At 47.8% G+C, this 20527-nt stretch overlaps 1 protein-coding gene across 2 annotated transcripts in view; it reads right to left on the bottom strand.

Moving 5' to 3' along the window:
* Positions 1–20527, bottom strand: part of COL26A1 (collagen type XXVI alpha 1 chain) — a gene marked incomplete at both ends in the record, with an annotated part of 160418 nt that overhangs the window by 81578 nt on the left and 58313 nt on the right. Inside the window, one exon of one of the 2 annotated variants that reach the window (XM_080702996.1) lies at positions 6188–6291. In XM_080702996.1, the coding sequence (XP_080559122.1) occupies positions 6188–6291 (104 nt within the window). The remainder of the gene's footprint in view (positions 1–6187; positions 6292–20527) is intronic. The other variant, XM_080702997.1, reaches the window with a different exon arrangement.

Here is a 20527-nt window from a genome sequence, read left to right as displayed (position 1 = left end):
ACAACCCAAATATACATCGACTGATGAATGGATAAACAAAAGAGTGCCCACCACATGACAGAGCATCATTCATTATGCAGCTCCATAGTACAAAGGGTGTGGACCTTCGAAACAGGAGGCTAAGGAAAAGAAGCCAGACACTGAAAGCCACACAGTGTATGATTCCATTTCTATAAGGTATCCCCAAATAGGCAAATCCAGAGAGACAAAAAGTAGATCTGTGGCAAGCAAGGGCTGAGGGGAGGGGGAAATGAAGAATAACTGCTTAGTCAGTCTGGAGCCTCCATCTGATATGATGAAAAAGTCCTGGAACTGGATAGCGATAGTGGTGAGGTGACAGATATGTGTATTCATTTACCCAGACTCATCAGATGCACTTATGATCTGTGCACTTAAATGCATTGTGAATTGTTTCTGTGAAAAATTATCTCGTAAAATATGCGTTCTTGGAACAATTCATCTAGATGATTTAAAAAAGCAAATGCACATACGTTTTACTTCATTTTTAAAGAAAAGATGTTTGCAGTGATGTTATTTAAAAATGGAAGTAATTTAAGTATCTTATTGTAGAAGTTTAGTTAATAAAATACGTGTATACCCCAATTCCCCAACCACTTAAAATGATACTATGGAAAGCTAACTATTCACAAGAAAAGACGTTCATGATAACCCTTGGAAAAAGAAAATTACTGAAGAGTATGCACTGCACAGTCAGCAAAGAGAAAGGCCTGTAGACTTTTCACCAAAGAAACTCTTCCAGGTTACCTTGAATGGTATGAATTTTGGTTGTTTCCACTTTTTCCACACTGAACATGTACAGATGATCCTTAACTCGTGATGGGGTTACATCCTGATAAACTTATCATATACTGAAAATACTGCAAGTGAAAAATGCATCTAAGCCACAACCTACAGAACATCATAGCTTATCTTAGCTACATCAAACATGCTCAGGACACTTGCACTCGCCTACAGTTGGGCAGAATCGTCTAACACAAGCCTACTTTATATGAAAGTGTGAATATAGCATGTAACGTGTAGAATACATGTATCCAAATAATGCTGGCTGTAGAGTACTCTGCTGTGCCCTCTCCTGATCAAATAGCTCACTGGGATCTGGGATTCTGCCACTGTCCAGCATCGAGAGGAAAACGGTACTACATATCCTTAGCCTTGGAAAAGATCAAAATTCAAAATAACTGAGCTGTACCCCCAGCCTGGAAGTAAGGTTTCTATTGAATGCATGTCATTTTCACAACATCAAAAAGTTCAAAATGACTGGGTGTGGTGGTGCACACTTGTAATGCCAGCATTTGGGAAGTTGAGACAAGAGGGTCAAAGGTTCAAGGCCAGCCTGAACTACTTAGTGAGGCCCTCTGCAACTTCGTAAGAACTTGTTTCAAAATGTGTATATTCTGATCATCGCAAGCTGGGAACCATCTATACTACTTTTATAATAAGAACAGATTATCCTTAGATGTCAAGGTATACATAGATATATTTAATTCTTGTTATTTATGTCATTCTATAAACACAGTTCAAGTGACTATTGTACCATAAAGGGAAATACAAGGTTAGGTTTTTGAGAGCCCCTGATTGCAACATTTTTTTGTCAACCAATAATTACATAACTGTGTGTGTGCGTGCACTTAAAGACTTCTTAATTAAATCCACTGTTGATTCATGAGTATTGAATTTGTGGCCAAAGGTGCTATAACTGAACAAAGCTTCGCTATTTTACATATTTTCCCCATAAGGCACACCACAGCCTCACCAGACAGTACTTTAGCACTATGACTGGGGAACATTGTAAACAACAAAACCACCTAGTAAAAGGACAACTAGAAAAATGCCACTACCTAGACTATGAACCGTGTGAGGGCCCTTCTTTGACCCCAGCTGGGATGCAGGTGTTGGGTGACTGACTACTTTTTCACCCTTCTGCCCATATCTGGGAACGACCACCATGAATATCAATTTGAAGGTTACAAATAAATTTTAGCAAGTCAATGAATTAAAATTTCTCAATAAAGATCAACTGTATGTGGACGTATACACGAAGGACAGTATCCCAAGCCTCAGATGGATGACCTGGGATGCCCAGGGAGGGATGGTCACCTGACATGGGGAAGCCCCTCTGGTGGCACCTCATGGACCTGCAGGGCTCCTGAGAGCAGTGGGAATGAGAACTGAGTGGGAATGAAGGATGCGGGCCCACCACAGTGTTCTCAGGAATGTGCCTGAAGTCTTGGGCGTGGCTTGGACTTAGCCTGCTGTCTTTATTGGCTAGTGTTTGGAAATGAAAAAAAATTTTTTTTGTGGTACTGGAGATTGAAGCCAGGAGCATTCTACCTCCATGCTATACCTCCAACCCCTTTTTATTTACTTATTTGTTTTTTATTATTATTATTATTATTATTATTATTATTATTATTATTATTATTATTATTTTGGTGGTACTGGGGTTCCTGGAAGCCCTTCTACCTCCGGGCTACATTCCCAGACCTATTTTTATATTTTTGAAACAGGGTCTCTTAAACCAGCGTGGCTGGCTTCGAACCTGCGCAAACCTCCTGTCTGCCTCCCAAGCGCGGGGATTACAAGCGTGTGCTCTATTTTAATTTAGAAATAGAGTTTTACGCCAGGCGTGGTGGCGCACACTTGTAATCCCAGTATTCGGGAGGCGAGACTGGAGGGTTGTGGTTCGTGGCTCAGCTACTTAGCGAGGCTCTTTGCAACTCAGTGACCCTGTTTTAAAAACTAAAAAGAAGTCGGGCGTGGTGGCTCACGCTTGTAATCCCCGTGCTTGGGAGGCGGAGACAGGAGGATCGCGCAGGTTTGAAGCCAGCCACACTGGCTTAAGAGACCCTGTTTCCAAATTAAAAGTATAAAATAGGTCTGGGAGTGTAGCCCGGAGGTAGAAGGGTTTCCAGGAACCCCAGTACCACCAAAAACAAAACAAAACAAAAACTAAAAATAGGGCTGGGAGTGTAGCTTGGAGGTACAATGCTTCTGGGTTCCATCCCCAATACAAAAAAAAAGAAAGAAGAAAGAAAGAAAGAAAGAAAGAAAGAAAGAAAGAAAGAAAGAAAGAAAGAAAGAGAGAGAGAAAGAAAGGAAGAAAGGAGGGAGGGAGGGAAGGAGGGAGAGAGAGAGAGAGAGAGAGAGAGAGAGAGAGAGAGAGAGAGAGAGAGAGAAGAAAGAAAAGAAATAGGGTTTCACTAAGTTGCTGATGCTAGCCTGGAACCTGTGAGCCTCCTGCTTCAGCCTCCCAGGCATTAGCCACCACACCCAGCTATGTGAAATCTTTACAAGAGCATTAGAAGCCAATCTCAAACTCCACCCAGCCCCTCACACTCCCAGGACTTCTTCCACTGCCAACAACTCCACCTCAGGGTTTCAAGACCCTCTTAACCATAGCTGAGTGAACCCCTTGATGGAGGCTCCCTGAGAGGCCAGCCTCAGCCTCCACCCTGAGGGGAGCACTACTCCTAAGGCGGGCAGTCCTGGAAGCATCCTCTAGCAGGGAGGGGCTGAGGCTCTGAGGATGAGGGTTGCTGAGATGTGCCGGCCACGCTTCATCATCAACCCCAAAAATTCAGATGCGTCTGGTGAGTATGTTGATAACAGATCATCAAAATACTATCATCAATAATATATACTCATCAGTTTGAGTACACTGATGTGGTTTATCAGACAAGGACTCTCTTCTTGACTTAAGGTACCAAGCCCTTGAGGAGATCACCCCCTGCTGCCCCTTTGCCCCCTCCACTGAGAAAGGTGGACCCAGAAACCTGCCTCAGGCCCCCCCGCCCCAGTGCTCAGGGCCTCTCGGACCACTATTGGGATTGTTCTCCATGGTCCCCTGACCTGCCAAGAGTGAGCTGCTGGGCTTCGTCCAGTCAGTCTGCAAGAATGACCCAGAATGTGGGAAGAAGGCAACAGGTGATGGTCTAACCTTTGAAAATCGTGGACTATCTAATGAGCCTGCCTAAGCGCCAACTGACACCTGGGAGATTGTCACTTTGAGTTGCCACCCACTGTGAATTACAACGCAGAGTCCACAAGGTTGGATGACACCTTGTACAAAACTGGTGAGAAACAAATAATTTTTAGTCAATAAAAGGGATAAGCCCAAACAGTTTTGCTTTTATCGTCCTGAAGGATCTAACTTTGTGCACTTACGATTACTAAGATGGTGATGACAATGATGATCATCATTTGGTGCTGGGGCTTGAGCCCAGAGGCATTCTGTCTTTGAACTACACCCCAAGTCCTATTTTATTTTTTTATTTTGAAACAGGTCTCACTGGTTGCTGAAGGCCTTGCTAAGTCTCACTGGTTGCTGAGGCTGATCTGGAACCTGCGATCCTCCTGTCTCAGCCTCCCAAGCTGCACCACCACACCCGGATTAAAGTCCTTGTTTTATATTAGCTGATTTAAGTCTTTTCCCTTTTGCTGTAATACACCATCAGCAAGCTGCAAATGGGTAGGTGGGGGGATGGATGGATGGATGGATGGATGGATGGATGGATGATGGATGGATGGATGATGGATGGATGGATGGATGGATGATGGATGAGTTTCTCCAATACTCTTTTGAATCAGCTTTGTTATTTTGAATCAGCTTTGTTTCCCTCATTAAATTGGTTAAATAAAACAGGTACTCACTATCCACTTGCATGAAAAGAAAAGTTGTGATTTAAACATTCTGAGACTTTACTTCATAGTCCATTCATTTATTGAGTTAAGAGAATGTAAAGAGAGGTGAGCATATCATGCTCCAGCTCCCTCCAGGAGAGGCTGGAAGAGGCCCTGTTGGAGCCAAGCTCAGTTATCCCTAGGAGAACCAGGCAGTCCCACAGCGTGGAGGGGTGGTCAGGGGAGGCAGACAGAAAATCACACGGTTATAGTTGACCGTGGTGATATGCGCACCAAGGATGCTGGGTCCTGCTCGCCGCACCTCCACTCAGAAACCTGGCCTCCTCCACCCCGATGCCTCCACTTCTCCCTGAGGAGGAGCCCAGGTCAGCCCTGACACCTCAAGGAGCGCAGACAAGCACCCCATCCCCGAGTATCAGACACCTTTAAAATCAGGAAGGGCAATACCTGTGGGCCTTTTTACATGGAACCTCTTCCTTCAGCTCTGGGGGCCGCCATGGAAGCATCATCATCACCATGGTTACTGCTATTTCAGTTGTTACAATGTTATGATATATAATCCAGAGAGGGTTTTCGGCCATTAAATCCCTTTCTCTTATCATTATTCCCTAAACAACCCAGTGACTATTGATATAGCATTGATTATGACACATAATCTAGAGAACATCTAAAGCAGACGATGTGTGTGTCTTCTATGCAAATACGGTGCCATTTCATATAAAACACCCGTGCTCCGAGGACTTGGGTGTCTGCAGGAGGTCCTGCAAGCCACCTCCCATGGACCGAGGGGTGACGACATATACACATTAGAACAGTAAGTTAGGTGATAACAGATGGGAGAATAATTTTGTCAGAAAATCAAGTTTGAGGATCACTACTGTCTTCAAATAAAAAATTAGCCCCTGAGCTTCTGGCCCCATCAGTTCCGCTGGGGAACCAAGTGGCCGCTTTCCCTGGTCAGGGGTGTGACGGAGGCTTATTCTGTCAGCCACCTCTGACGTCCGCCTGAGTGTTGTTGTCTGGCTCCTTGGGTTCCAGAACCAGGCTGAGAGGGGTCCCCAGGGGCAGGGAAGGAGGGCCCAGCCTGGGACATGTGTCCCCTCCCCCGCTGAGCAGTCAGGGCAGCTAGGCAAGGCCAGTCTGCTGCCCACCAGGTCTCCTGGCTGCCTGCCTCATTTTACAAAATCTGTGGCCTCAAGGCTGGTGGGGTTCTTATCTTATTTGCTCAGCCTCTGAGCCAGAAAGAAACCAGCTCTCAACCACATGTTCTCTCTCAGGCTGTCCCCCCAGACTCCTCCATCTCTTGCACAACCAATGCAAACAGGATACATCTTAGGGTCCTCGGGCAGGGCTGGCGGCTTCGCCCCAGGCTGGCTGGTCCTCAGCATTGGGGTCAGCAGTGGTTGGAAAAAGAAAAGAAGAATTCCAAGCCCATGTGGAAAGGAGACTCGCTGGCAGGAGAGTGGGAGGGAGAAGTGTCCACAGCCATCGCAGCCTGGCCTGGCCGGCTCCATGGCAGACTTACCCTCGTCACAGTTGCTCCCGGTAAAGCCAGGGCAGCACCTCCACTCCAGCGCCGTCACCGTGCGGTAGGACACCCTGTACGTGGGTCTGATGAGAGTCCTGTAACTAACACAAGGGCAGTGTCAAAGGGGCGTGAGCTCAGTCCTGCAAAGGCGGCCCAGACTCTGTCCACCTAGGGCTCGGGGAGGCCGCTGGACATTGGACCCTGTCACCCGGGCTCCGTGCTCACTGGTGCACGGCCTGGGACAGACACCTCTCTGTGTCAGCTGCAATCTAGTCTCCCCTAGCCCTGCCACATTTTCCAAATGTGGTCATCTAGCCTGAGAAATGCCCTGCGTGCTGAGCAAGAAAGAATATGAAGAAGAAATACGTCATTAGAACCTGCAGTACTTCCAACCATTCTCAACTCACAAGCCCAAACCTTTTTTGCAATCATTATTCTTTCTTTCTTTCTTTCTTTCTTTCTTTCTTTCTTTCTTTCTTTCTTCTTTCATTTTTTGTGGTACTGAGGATTGAACTCAGGAGCATTCTACCTCTGAGCTTTACCCTAGCCTTTTTTAAAAATTTATTTATTTATTTATTTATTTATTTATTTATTTATTTATTTATTGAGGTACTAGGGATGAAACCCAGGGGTATTCTACCTCCAAGCGTCGCCCTCAGCCCTATTTTTTATTTTGAAACACGGTCTCACTGAGTTGCAAAGGGCCTCACTAAGTAGTAGTTGAGGTTGTCCTCGAACCACGATCCTCCTGTCTCAGTCTCCCAAATGCTGGGATTACAAGTGTGTGTCACCAAACCTGGTTCTTTATTTATTTTAAATTGTTGATTTAGTTTTTTTGTGGTACTGGGGATTGAATCCAGGGACATTCCACTGGCCTTCTAATTTTTTTTTTTTTTTACTTTGGCCTCAAACCTGCAACACTCCAGTCTCAGCCTCCCAAGTACTGGGATTACAGGTATGCAACACCACACCCAGCCTTGCTATTCTTTCTGGTGAACTGATTTACCCAATGGATACTTATCAATGTCTGCTTCTTATTACACTGTAAACATAGACACAAAACTGAGTCCTCATCCTCAGAAAGTGAGTAGCGGGGACTCCTACAGTAATTTTTTAAAGCCCTCTGGCTTAAACACACACACACACACACACACACACACACACACTTAAAATTTTCAAATTTAAAAAAACGAAATTTGGAATAAAGTAAAAATTAATTTGAAAAAAGAAAAAGCTTATGTGAATCCCATGGTAAAGTTGCACGCTCCACCCATTTGGAAATTCTCTTACAAATAGGTTTGATACAATTTGTGAAGCTCCAGGAATAGGGAATGAATATAAGCCAGATGTAATCACAGTACCTGGGAGGCTGAGGCAGGAGGACCACAGGATCGAGGCCAGTTGCAGAAACTTAGTGAGACTGTTTCAATTTAAAAAAATTAAAAAGAGCTGAGGTTGTAGCTCAGAGATAGAATGCCCTTGGGTTCAATCCCCAGTAACTCCCCCTCCAAAAATAAAAATAAGAAGAAATATAGAAGGTACGGTCAAGCCGGGCGTGGTGGCGCACGCTTGTAATTCCCGCGCTTGGGAGGCGGAGACAGGAGGATCGTGCGGGTTCGAAGCCAGCCGCGCGCGCTGGCTTAAGAGACCCTGTTTCCAAATAAAAATGTAAAAATAGGTCTGGGAGTGTAGCCCGGAGGTAGAAGGGCTTCCAGGAACCCCAGTACCACCAAAAAAAAAAAAAAAAAAAAAAAAGAAAAGGAAAGGAAAGAAGGTACAGTCAAATTTCACAAGGGGTCCATTTGGCTTTCTTCTCACATTCGAACTTTTTCCACTTGATCATTTTGTACCATTTCCTCTCTCAAACAAAACTTCATGACTTCACAAAATCTAAATCCGTGGACCTCAAGCAGCTCCACCGGTGAATAGAGAAATGATGAATTAACCGGTGGCATCGGGGTGTGTTTGTCTGGAGATAGATGCCCTGTTGACAGAGGAACACTAGAGTCACGGGAATTTCTGAAACCGGATTTCGGGAATTTGGCTGTGGTTCTGAGAGTTCCTGGTCCACTAATTTCCTGAAATTCCCTTCAGTGGTGTTTCATGAGCTTTTGACAAACCAGCACCCCTGCCCTGGAGTGAGGAGCCAGCCCAGTGTGGGAAGGGAAGGACAACCAGGGGCACAGCGCCAGGGTCAGGGCCACCTTCCTCACAGCAGGTGAACGGGGGAAATGTGGTAGCTGGTGAGCCTGGGACCAAGGATACAACTGTCAACGCAACACGCACACATCCATTCGGCACGCTCTCATGCATGTACACCTCGCGCACGCACAGCTACGCAGAACATTCACGTTTTCCCACACTCGCCAACTCTCAGACTAATACTCAGGGTCCTCACTCACAAGCTACTGCACACTCACATGTACACTTACACGCTCACACTCATGCACTCACAACTCACATTCCAAGGCTGAGTGGACACACTCATGTGCTCACACTAACACCTCAGCACTCACACAGTCTCAGGTGTTCACACACCCACACGCTCACCTGCCCTCTCTCACGCTCTCATGAAAACACTGGCATATTCCCAGTACTTGCACACTTACACGTGCTCACAAACACACCTCAGCGCTTCACTGGAGGATGCCGAAGCGGCACCCACCCATTCCCGGTTGCAGCCCCGTCCCAAAGGCTGAGCGCCAGCTATAGGCACCCCCTCCCCAGGGCAAGGGCTGGATCAGCCCCACCGGAAGGGCCCCGGCCGCAAAGCCTGGTCTGTCCCATGGCTGTTCAGGCTACAGAAAGAAAACTGAAGAATTCTTGGGACAAGTTGCCACATCCTGAATGGGGGGGGGGGGTCTCCTTGGAGAAAGTGTTAAGCTTCATACCAGCACCCTGGAGGAGGGATCAGGATACTCCCCCTCCCCCAGAACTTTGGGGAAGGCATGACACAGTGCGCTGAGAGCTTGGGGACCGAGAATCTGGCTCTTTCTAGGAGACAAGCGGTGGCAGCAGGAACCCCTCTGTGGTTTGGCAAGGCAGCATATGTGTGTATCTGATATGGGAACCCGGCACCCTCAAAAGGAAGATGGACTTGGTTGTCTTAAGAGAGACTCTTCACGGGAGAGCCACCTGGAGCAAAGCGACCGGCACTGAGGAGCATCCCTGGGAAGTCAGGCGGCCAGGGCAGAGGGCCCAGCAAGGCGGGAAGGCCCAGGCTGCCTGTGCGCCTCATCTCAGCCAAGAATGATGTCCGGAAAGCGGCTAGAAGTTCACAGGCGCCATCTCCAGGGGCTCCATGACCAGATGACAAGGCCAGCCAGGGAGCCTCGCCTGCCCCTTCCTCTGCTTGGTCCCCCTCCTAGCCCTCATCAGCAAAGAGGAGAGAGAGCCCCCTCTGCTGCTGCAGGCCTCCGTCCCACAGTACGAGAGGAGAAACCTTCCTGTAGATACATAGAGTTTCTTGGAAGGAGATTGTTCTTCTGACTAAGAGAGATCCGAGAAGCTAGAGAACCCCCTGGAGGACACAGCCAGGGCAGGAGAGAGGGTCGAGCTGTTTCTAGTTTGCGGCCTGTGGAGTGTGGCTGATGCCATCTATGGGTCCCTCCCGTAACCCAGCAGGATGGGCTCAGTGGAGCTGGGCTGGGGGAAGGGAACGGGGGTCTCCGAGCTCCGCCCTCACCCTGCAGACTGATCTGCAGGCTATGATACCAGGGGGACCAGGCTGCCCTGTGTGAGGCTCCCAGAGCGGAAAGGATGCTCAGATGCCGGGTTCCCAAACTGCAGCTCTGACCTCATCGCTGTCCACATCCTCCAGTCACAGCCGGAGAGTCCCAGCTGCTTAGGCACAGGCACCAGCCCTCCAGGTGGCACAGGCCCCTCGGCTTCCCGTGCCACGCGCCCCCACCCTCCAGCCCCTGACCCCCAGGTGCATCCTCCCAGTCCATGCCTTGAGTGATGATGGGGTAATAATGACAGCTACAATAAGCTCTAATTAAATATTCACTGAGTGCCAGACACTGGGCTGAGTGCTTGACCTAGGTGGATGCAGAGCAATCTAGCAGGGGGGTGTCATTATTACCCCTCGTTTACACAAGGGGAGACTGAGGCACAAAGGGGTGAAGGAACCTTGTCGAGGCCACGGTGCTGGGAGGTGGTAGAACGGGGCAGATTTGGTTTCAGGGTCCAGTAACTCTAGTTCCTGATTGTTTGATGCAAGGGAACTCTTTTTCCTCCAGAATTTGCACAAAGGTATTGACTTCAGTCCCCTGCACCCAAAGGAGAGCTGGTCCCCCAGAAAATCTCTCTTTCTGCCCCTCATTCTTGGACCACAGCGTTGGCCAGTGCCGCTCTGTGACCACGGGCTGCAAAGGAACCAGATGGCCCTCGGTCTGGGTGCAGGGCTTACCAGCAGGTGGCGCTGCTTCACCAGCCCAGTGGGCCAAGGCCCAGCCTGATTGCCCCTTGGGTGTCACCTGGATGCCCAAGGCAGGCTCGGTACTTGTGGCCCATCTCCCAACCTGGGCAAGAACCTGAGGGAGCTTCACCCTCCCACGTCCATGAAGAGCTCCCCGCTCTTGCTGTTGGAGTCCAGTTGGCAAACTTTCCTCCTCCTGCTCCTCTACTCCCCTCCTCTCCCCCGTCCTCCTCCTTTTCCTTCCATTTTTCTTCTTCTTCTTCTTCTTCTTCTTCTTCTTCTTCTTCTTCTTCTTCTTCTTCTTCTTCTTCTTCTTCTTCTTCTTCTCCTCCTTCTCCTTCTCCTCCTTCTCCTTCTCCTTCTCCTTCTCCTTCTCCTTCTCCTTCTCCTTCTCCTTCTCCTTCTTCTTCTTCTTCTTCTTCTTCTTCTTCTGTACTGGGGACTGAACCCAGAGGCATTCTATCTCTGAAGTACAACCCCACTCTCTTTTAATTTTGAAACAGGGTCTCCCTAAGTTGCTGGGAGTCTCAATAAGTTGTTGAGGCTGACCTCAAACCTGCTATCCTCCTGTCTCAGCCTCCCAAGTACCAGGGTCCAGGCATGCACCACCATGCCTGGCTAACATGGACTACCATGGACAAAATGCTTTAGGTTAGCTAATTAGGCACCGCCTACCCCTCTACCCTCCCACCACCAGCCAGAGCTCCTACCTCTGCTGCTGCACACCAGACTGCCTGGGCACACGATGTTCTTCCAGCCTCCGCAGCTTTGCAGGAGCCGGCCCTGCAGCCTGCGTGTCAGTCTTCCTTTATTCTGCCTGGTATCGATCTCACAGAGCCTCCAGCTTGTGCCTCAAACGGCCCCTCCTCTGTGAAAGTGCCCCTGCCCCCTGGCCAAAGTTGACAGTCCTCTTCCCTCCCATCCATCATGGGCAGCGCTGGGTTATAATGTGACATTCATTCAAGCACTCAGGAAACACTGGCTAAAAGCCCACTTTGTAGAGGCACCGAGAATGCAGGCATGAACAAGGCGGGCAGGGGCTTTTCCAGAGCTCATGGCCAGTGGGGGTGACCAACACCAGTCACATAGCCACACATGTGAACACGCGTGACTGCACGTTGGGTAAGTGTCATGAGGGAAAGTATTGAATTCACTCCCCATTTTTTTTATAATAGATTTTCTTTTGTGTGTGTGTGGTACTGAGGATGGTAACTAGGGACATTCTACCTCCACGCTACACCCCTAGCCATATTTTTTAGTCTTTATTTTGAAACGGGTCTCACTAAGATGCAAAGGGCCTCACTAAGTAGCTGAGGCTGGCCGCGAACCTGCGACCCTCCTGTCTCAGACTCCCAAATGTTGGGATTACAGGCGTGCGCCACCACACCCAGCACGAGTTTGCTTTTATGTTTTTCATTTGGATATCTTCCTCTGTGCCGTGTTTGCTCAAGTTGTTTGGTACTTTCTTTTTTTTTTTTTTTTCGATACTAGGAATTGAACCCAGGGACATTCTACCTCCACGCTACACCTCCAGCCCTATTTTTTATTCTTTATTTTGAAACACGGTCTCACTAAGTTGTGGAGAGTCTCACTAAGTAGCTGAGGCTGACCTCAAGCTTACACTCCTCCTGTCTCAGCCTCCCAAGTACTGGGATTACACGCGTGTGCCACCACACCTGGCTGATAGCTACGTTTAAACTGGGTGTTGCACTCTTTTTGTTGTTGATGTGTGTCTTATTGATTTGTATGGCTTAGCTTTTTTCTTGTTTGTTGATTATACATACTCATATGTATATGAATATATATATATATATATATATATATATATATATAAGAAGAATATGTTAAAAAGATACAGTCAGCTCTCCATATCTGTGAGACCTGCAGCTATGAATTCAACCATCTGTGATTGAAAATATTTAGAAGCAAATTGCACCTGTACTGACTTTTTTCTTGGTGTCCTACTAAGAGCCGTCAAGGAGCCTCTTAATTCTTGACCTGTGCATACCCTGAGGAAAGGCTGTGTAAGAACACAGGGAGAAGGCGGCCATTTGCCCTCACCAGAAACAGAATTGGGTGACACTTTGATCTTGGACTTCCAACCTCTAACACTATGAGAAAATAAATTTCTGTTGTTTAAACTTTCCCCCAGTCAATGGTATGATCAGTCTCACAAAAATACTTAGGAGTAAATTTAACACAAAGTATGTACACTGGCGAGAAAAATTAAGTAAGCCCTAAATAAATGGAAAGGTATGCCATTTTCATGGATAGGTAAACTCTACATTATTAAGGTGTCAGTTTGGTACAAATTATTCTTTAGATTCAGTGTGAACTGTGTGTGTGTGTGTGTGTGTGTGTGTGCGCGCGCGTGTATGTGTGTGTGTGTGTGTGTGTGTGTGTATTTTACTGAGACAGAGGTGTTCTACCTCTAAGCTATGCTCCAAGCCCTATTTTATTTTTTATCTTGAAACATAGTCTCACTAAGTCACTGAAGTCCTCACTAAGCTGCTGAGGCTGGCCATTAACCTGCAATCCTCCTGTCTCAGCCTTCCAAGTACTGGGATTACAAGTGTGCACCACCATGCCCAGCTCAGTGTAATCTTTATAAAAAATCCTAGTTGGGTTTTTTTTTTTTTTTTGCAAAATTTTGCAAACCAATTATAAGATGTGGGAATGCAGAGGACATAGAACAGCTGGAGACTGTGCAGCTGCTGGGCACAGTGGAGCGAGCCATCGGCCTGACTGCACGTGCTCCTATCCTTCCAGGGGCTGCCACCTGCCTCCCACCCAGATGAATCTGAGAAGTCAAATGGGGTTTCTATGATTCCCCCAAGAGATTATTTTAAAGCAGAAATGTTCCCTGAATGCTTCCCAGCTTCTCTTCAATCTTAGGACAAAGCCTAATCCTTAGTATGACCAGGTGAACTTTTAAGGTGTGGCACTAGCCATGCTGGCCACCTCCCTGCTTTCCCCACCTGCCCACCAAAGACTCTGCCAGCCACGCCAGGGCCCACTCTTCCCTCTGCCTCCGGAGCGCAGCCCTCAGAGGCTGGGGTGGAGGCCCCCTCCTGGAGAGGCTCTCCTTTGTCCCATCCTCAGCGCCCCCCCACCCATGCCACGGCTGGCTGCCCCCTTGATTTACTCTCTCAAAGAACCCAGACTTCGCTGGGCGTGGTGGCACACGCTTGTAATCCCCGCGCTTGGGAGGCAGAGACAGGATGATCACGCTGGTTCGAAGCCAGCTGCGCTGGCTTAAGAGACCCCGTTTCCAAATAAAAATATAAAATAGGTCTGGGAGTGTAGCCCGGAAGCCCGGAGGTAGAAGGGGTCCATCTCCAGTACCACCAAAAGAAGAAGAAGAAGAAGAAGAAGAAGAAGAAGAAGAAGAAGAAGAAGAAGAAGAAGAAGAAGAAGAAGAAGAAGAAGAGGAGGAGGAAGGAGAAGCAGCAGCAGCAGCAGCAGCAGCAGCAGCAGCCGCCGCAGCCAGACTTCTTTTCCAAGCACTTATAATTATACATCCACCAATGTCTCCCTCCTCCACCAAGTTACTAGCCCAATTGTAGGCCTAGCTCACGATGGCTACATATTACGTGTGTGTGTGTGTGTGTGTGTGTGTGTGTGTGTGTGTGTGTGTGTTGGAGGAGAAGGATACTGGGGATGGAACCCAGAGGTATTCTACATCTAAGCTATACTCCCAGCCCTATTTTGTCTTTTATCTTGAAACAGGGTCCCTCACTAAGTTGCAGAGGGCCTTGCTAAGTTGCCAAGTTTGGTTGTGACCCTGCAATTCCTGTCTCAGCCTCCCAAGTATGGGGATTACAAGCAAGGGCCACCACACTCAGCTTGTATAGTACTTTTAATATATTCTTTACATATTTTCATGTTCATGTGCATTTTTATATGTGAACATAAAGTCAACAAATAAGAAATAGATAAATCACACAAATCAATAACATGCAAATCAACAAGAAAAAACACAATGCCCTCATAGGCACTCAATAAAATTGGTGGAATGAGCAGGTGTGGTGGCACATGCCTATAATCTCAGTCCTTTGGGAGGCTGAGACAAGAGGATTACAAGTTCAAGGCCAGCCTCAGCAACTAAGTGAGCCCCTATTTCAGAATAAAATATAAAAAATTGTCCTTGGAGTATACCTCACAAGTAGAACACTCTGGAGTTCAAGTCTCAGTATGGCAAAAAAGAAAAAAGAAAAAAAAATATTGGTGGGATGCATGAAACCATGGGTGATCACAGCCTCAGCCTGTGAACCGCAGTGCTAGGCAGACACAGCAGCTCACTGGAGGCGTTCAGGGTATCCCACAGGATTCTGAAAACTGAGAACTTCAGAAATCCAGGTGCAGGGTGTGGCTACTCCCACCAGGAGGGATGGGAGGGGTTCCCAGGCAGGCGACCCTTGAGAGATTCTGCCAAGCTGCAAAGGCAAGGGCGGGTGAGGTCTTGAGGGACCAGGGGCTTGTTTTGCATGGTTGGTGTACTTCAGGAGCTGATGGTTTGAGTGACAGACAGAAGCTCCTCAGAGCCAGGCTGAGAAATTTTTAGAAAGTTATAGATAGAGCAGCTGGACTGGCCTGTGAACACCGGACTGACCAGAACTTTCCCAACTTTCTAGGTCATGTTCCTGAGCAGCAAACTATTTCTGAGCTATGCATATTAATGTATACATGTACTATGTACTTGACTGTCTTTACATATATTAAAAAATCAGAGCCGGGAGTGGTGGCGCACGCTTGTAATCCCCGCTTTGGGAGGCTGAGACAGGAGGATTGCGCAGGTTTGTAGCCAGCCTTTGCCGGCTTAAGAGACCCTGTTTCCAAATAAAAAATATAAAATAGGTCTGGGAGTGTAGCCCAGAGGTAGAAGGCCCCTGGGTTCCATCCCCAGTACCACCAAAAAAAAAAAAAAAATCAGAGCTGGGCCAGATGATGCATACCTGTAATCCCAGTCCTTGGGAGGCTGAGGCAGGAGGATCACAAATTCAAGTCCAGCCTCAGCAACTTAGTGAGATCCTTATCTCAAAAAAAAAAAATGCAGTGCGTTGTTTCTCTCTTCTTTTGTAGGTTAAAAAATAAACTGAAGACCTGGTGTGGTTTTTCTGCCTTTCCATAGACAGCCCTATGTATCCTTTGGGAAATGATCCTTCCCACCCAGGAGGAGGCCAGCCAGGGCGGAAACACACACGTTTCATGATTGGCTTTTACGAGACACTCCATCTGAAATGAGATAGGAAGAGGAGACAGAGGAGGGGAAAGCCGGGGGCTGCTAGCTGAGAGGGGGAGGGGCAGCGGGGATGAAGAGCCCCCATTTACAGAGGAAAACTTAAGGCCCTGGAGGAGCACGGGGCTGGACCCCAGGTCATAAAGTGGCCCCAGCCCCAGCTGGGCCAGGGGCAGCGTTCTCAGCTGCCTGGCCAGACGGTGAATCTTCTTCACTGGAGTCCTCAGGGTGCAGACGCCCCGACCTGAGCAGATGACGGCCCTGCTCTCTGCAGCACCCCAGCCCTGCCTCAGGACCCTCGAGGAGGCAGAGATCCTCCAAAGAACTCTCTCAGGGACAGTCCTAGAAGACTGCAGACATAACCTGTGCGTCTCAAAAGGCAGCGCCCAGGGCACAAGGTCACAACCAAGGAGATTTGAAGAAAGGGTTCCCAGGAGGATAAGGTGCCCACCACCAGAGGGGGTGTAAGCAGAGGCTGTAGCTCTCTGGCCTCCAGAGGTGATATCTCCCAACCACCACAAGGTCCCTCAGCCACGGTCCAGGTGACGCTGGCTTGGACCGACTCTGCCGGCCCAGAGACCTGGTCCAGGGGAGCTGTGCCCCCTCCAGGCGGGGCACTCCTGCCTACTGGATACCTGGGCACGCCAGGCCACCACTCCTGCCTGGCCCTGCTTCCTCACCAGGACCACCCTGAGGAGGAACAGACTGGGAGGTACCGAGACAGGCTGGAGACTCAACAGGAAACGAGGTGGGGGTCGTGGAGCAGGGAGAAGATTATTAATCTCCTGATTAATAGCAGCCAGTGGAGTGGGATGGGGGAGTGTGTGTGGGGGTGTCCTTGCAGTTCTGAGGCAGGACACCGGGGTCCCCAGCCTCTGGCCTTGCTAGCGCCCAACTTAGTCCTTCCTAGGTGCCAGCGGGCAGCCCCCCACCCCTACCCCGGCCCTCCCTGCCTGTTGTTGTAGCTCAGGACCACAGGCCAATGGGGGGCGGGGGGGGGGCGGAGGCAGCCCTGGTGAGCTTATCCACCGCACAGCTCTGGGAGGAGGCGCAGGAAACAAAGGCTTCTACTTAAGAAAGTATTTAAATCCAGGGCATCCTCCCTGAGGACTCGGGGCAGCCCAACCAGCAAGGGAGGCTGGCTGGCAGGGGGCTGGCTGGCGGAGGGGGACGGCGGAGGAGGCAGTGAAGCCCCCCTCCCAGTTCCGGCAAACCCCTCCGCTCTGCACATCTGGAAAAGGTTGGCTCTAAAGCCATCAAAGACCTCAGAGGGGCCAGGGAAACAGCCGAGGGCAGGGGAGCCTGGAGGAAGAAACTTAACCCCCGCGTCCCTGGGACAGTCCCTGGGGTCTGTCAGGGCCCAGCGCCCGGCCGCCCCCACCAGCAGCTGACCGCTGGGCGGGCGGGGAAGCATCTCTAACGCCCCGCATGCCCCTGCAAGGCGCAGGCCAGGAACATTTTCCATTCCAGAGCAAGAAAGGAGGGGCACAATTCCATTTCCCACAGGGGAAACTGAGGAACAGGGAAGGGCAGCCCAGGGCGTCCCCTCTGCCTTCAGGTTCCCTGCAGGTTCTGAGTGGCTTGCACTGGGAAGCCTCCTAGTCAGCGTGGTCACCGCCGAACGGACAGAGGGCGCAAGGAGCAGCCTTGGGCAGGGAGGGGCGCTGCCCCCAGGCCAGGCTCCCCCCAGGGCCCACCATACAGCTCACAGGCTGTCCCCCAGTGGGGAATCCCCCCTTCTCATGCACACCCCATTCCCTAATGAAAGCCCCTAGTCCCCAGATTTCTGCTCTGGAAGTGTCATTTCCCAGGGAAACCCCAGGACCAGGTCTTGAAAAGAATGAGATGACAATGTCATGGCCCTACCTCTGGAAAACCAGAAGCCTCAGTATCACTGGCCCCCCTCTCCTGTCCTTCCTCCTCTTGCTTCCCTAAGACCCTCCTGTTCCTCAGCTAGTGAACCCCTCTGCAACTTAGTGAGACCCTTTTCAAAATAAAAAAAATAGGGTTAGGGGTGTAGCTTGGGACGTGGCTCAGAGATAGATTGCCCCTGGGTTTAACCTCCACTAAGACAAAGGAACTAAAATAGTTGTCTTAGTGCATTTTCTTTCTTTCTTTCTTTCTTTCTTTCTTTCTTTCTTTCTTTCTTTCTTTCTATTGTGGTACTGGGTGTAGAACCTAGGGGCTTTTCTACCTCTGGGCTATACTCCTAGACCTATTTTAATACTTTATTTGAAAACAGGGTCTCACTAAGTTGCTGAGAGCCTCACTAAGTAGCTGAGGCTGGCTTCGAACCTATGCGATCCTCCTGTCTCAGCCTCCCAAGCGCTGGGATTACAGGTGTGCACCACCGCTCCTGGCAGTCTTAGTGCATTTTCTGTTGCTATAACAAATAGCTGAGATTGGGTAATGTGTAAAGAAAAGAGGTTTATTTAGCCCACAGTTTGGCAGGCTGTAGGTCTGAGACTGGGCGGCCCCATCTGTAGACAGGAAGACAGAGAATTTAAGGGACCAGCCTTGCTATCTTTTTTGGGGAAAGGGATACTGGGGATTGAACCCAAGGGCATTCTACTTCCAAGCTACCATCCCCTTCTCTTTTTCATTTTTTGTTTTGAAACAGTATCTCACTGTTGCTAGTGAGTCTCACTGGGTTGTTGAGACTGTCCTCAAACCTGTGCTCCTCCTGTCTCAGCCTCTGGCACTAGAGATGTACACTACCACAAGCTTACCATCAAGCTAACCTTGCTCTTATAACAACTCCAGCTCTGTGGAAACTAAACAGGGTTCTGCCAGAACTACATTGATTCCTTCCTGGGCAGCACTCCAATGGCCTAATCACCTTCCATTGGCCCTACCTCTGAAAGGTACCACCACCTCCCTGTTTTTCCAAACTGAAGACCAAGTTTCGAACACATGAACCTTCGGGAGATAGACCCAAACCATAGCAATCCAAATAATTTTGAAAAAGAAAAAGTAAGAAGAATTCATGTACCTGATATCAAGACCCTATGTAACTACGGTAATCAACAGTATGGTGTAGTCAGAACAGTATCATGTGTTACATACCATCAATGGGCCAGAATTCCAAACTCAGAAATAGATCGACACAAATATCCCAATGCTTTTTGATAAACATGCAAAAGCAATTCAATAAAGGAAGGGCAGTCTTTTCAACAATGCTAGGGCAATTCGACATCCATAGGCAAGCAAAACAAAAATAAACCTCACACCTTACATCAAAAGGACAGGAAGATATCAGGTTTAATGTCAGCCTCAGTAACTTAGTGAGACCTTGTATCAAAATTTAAAAATATATAAAGTTTGTAGATGTAGCCCCTACATTCAATCCCCAGTACAAAAAAAAAGGATAAAAATTAAATTTGAAGCATAAGACCATAAAATGTTTTTGAAGAAAAAACATAGGAGAAAATCTTCGGGATTTAAGACTAGGCAGAGAGATCTTAGACTTCATACTAAGTCCTATAAGAGAAAAACATTGATAAGCTGAATGTCACCAAGCTTAATTTTTTTTTCCCTGCAAGACTGTTGGGAAGGACTAGTCAGATAGTGGGGTAAAATATTTACAAACTACGTATCTGATGATGGACTAGTATCTCATCTATAGAGAAATCTTAACAGTAAAATAACAAACAACCCAATTAGAAAACGGGTAAAATATATTTCTCCAAAGAGGATATATGGTTGGCAAATAAGCACATGAAAAAAATGTTTAAAATTATTAGGGAAATACAAATGAAAACCACAATGAGGCAGACTACACAAAATGGCTAAGTAAAAAATAACATCACCACCATGTGCTGGCAAGGATGCAGAGACACTGGCTCTTTCACACATTGCTAGTGAGAATGTAAAATGATCCGGCCATTCTGGAAAACACTTTGGTACTTTCTTTAAAAAACTAAGCATGGAATTACCACATGACCCAACAATTGTACCCAGGACATTTACTCAGAGAAATAAAAACTTATGTTCACATAAATACCTATAAATGAATGTTTATAGCAGTTTTATTCATACTAGCCCCAAATTGGAAACAACCCAAGATGTCCTTCAACACATGAATGGTTAAAGTAACTGGTACCTCCATTCTATGGAAAACTACCCAGCAAATGAAAAGGAAAAATCTTTCCTTTTTCCAACAACCTGAATGAGTCTCCAGAGAATTAAGATGAATAAAAAGAAAAAAAAAAAGACTCATTTTGGAAAGGTTACATAGCATGTAATTTTATTCCTATAATATTTTTGCTTTTTTTCCCTTCATGTAGTTGATTCTCTGGAGAAGGAACATTGACTTGCTTTTATTGCTAAGGCTATCAGCCTTTTTTTTTTTTTTTTAATAGGGTCTTAGCTGGGCATGGTGGTGCACGCTTGCAATCCCAGCGCTTGGGAGGCTGAGACAGGAGGATCGCACAGGTTCGAAACCAGCCTCAGCTATTTAGTGAGGCTCTCAGCAATTTAGTGAGTCCTTGTTTCCAAATAAATTATAAAATAGGGCTGGGGGTATAGCCCAGAGATAGAATACCCCTGGGTTTCATCCCCAGTATCAAAAAAATAAAAAATAAAATAAAAATAAAAATAAATAAAATAGGGTTTTACTAGGTTGCTGAGAGGCTATCCTGGAACCTGAGATCCTCCTGTCTCCTTTCCACCCAAGTAC

This window comes from Muscardinus avellanarius (genome assembly GCF_963383645.1).
Source record: "Muscardinus avellanarius genome assembly, chromosome: 10".
NCBI classification, from domain to species: Eukaryota; Metazoa; Chordata; class Mammalia; order Rodentia; family Gliridae; genus Muscardinus; species Muscardinus avellanarius.
The sequence above is the reverse complement of the archived record's forward strand: the minus strand, read 5'-3'. Positions and strand labels throughout refer to the sequence as shown.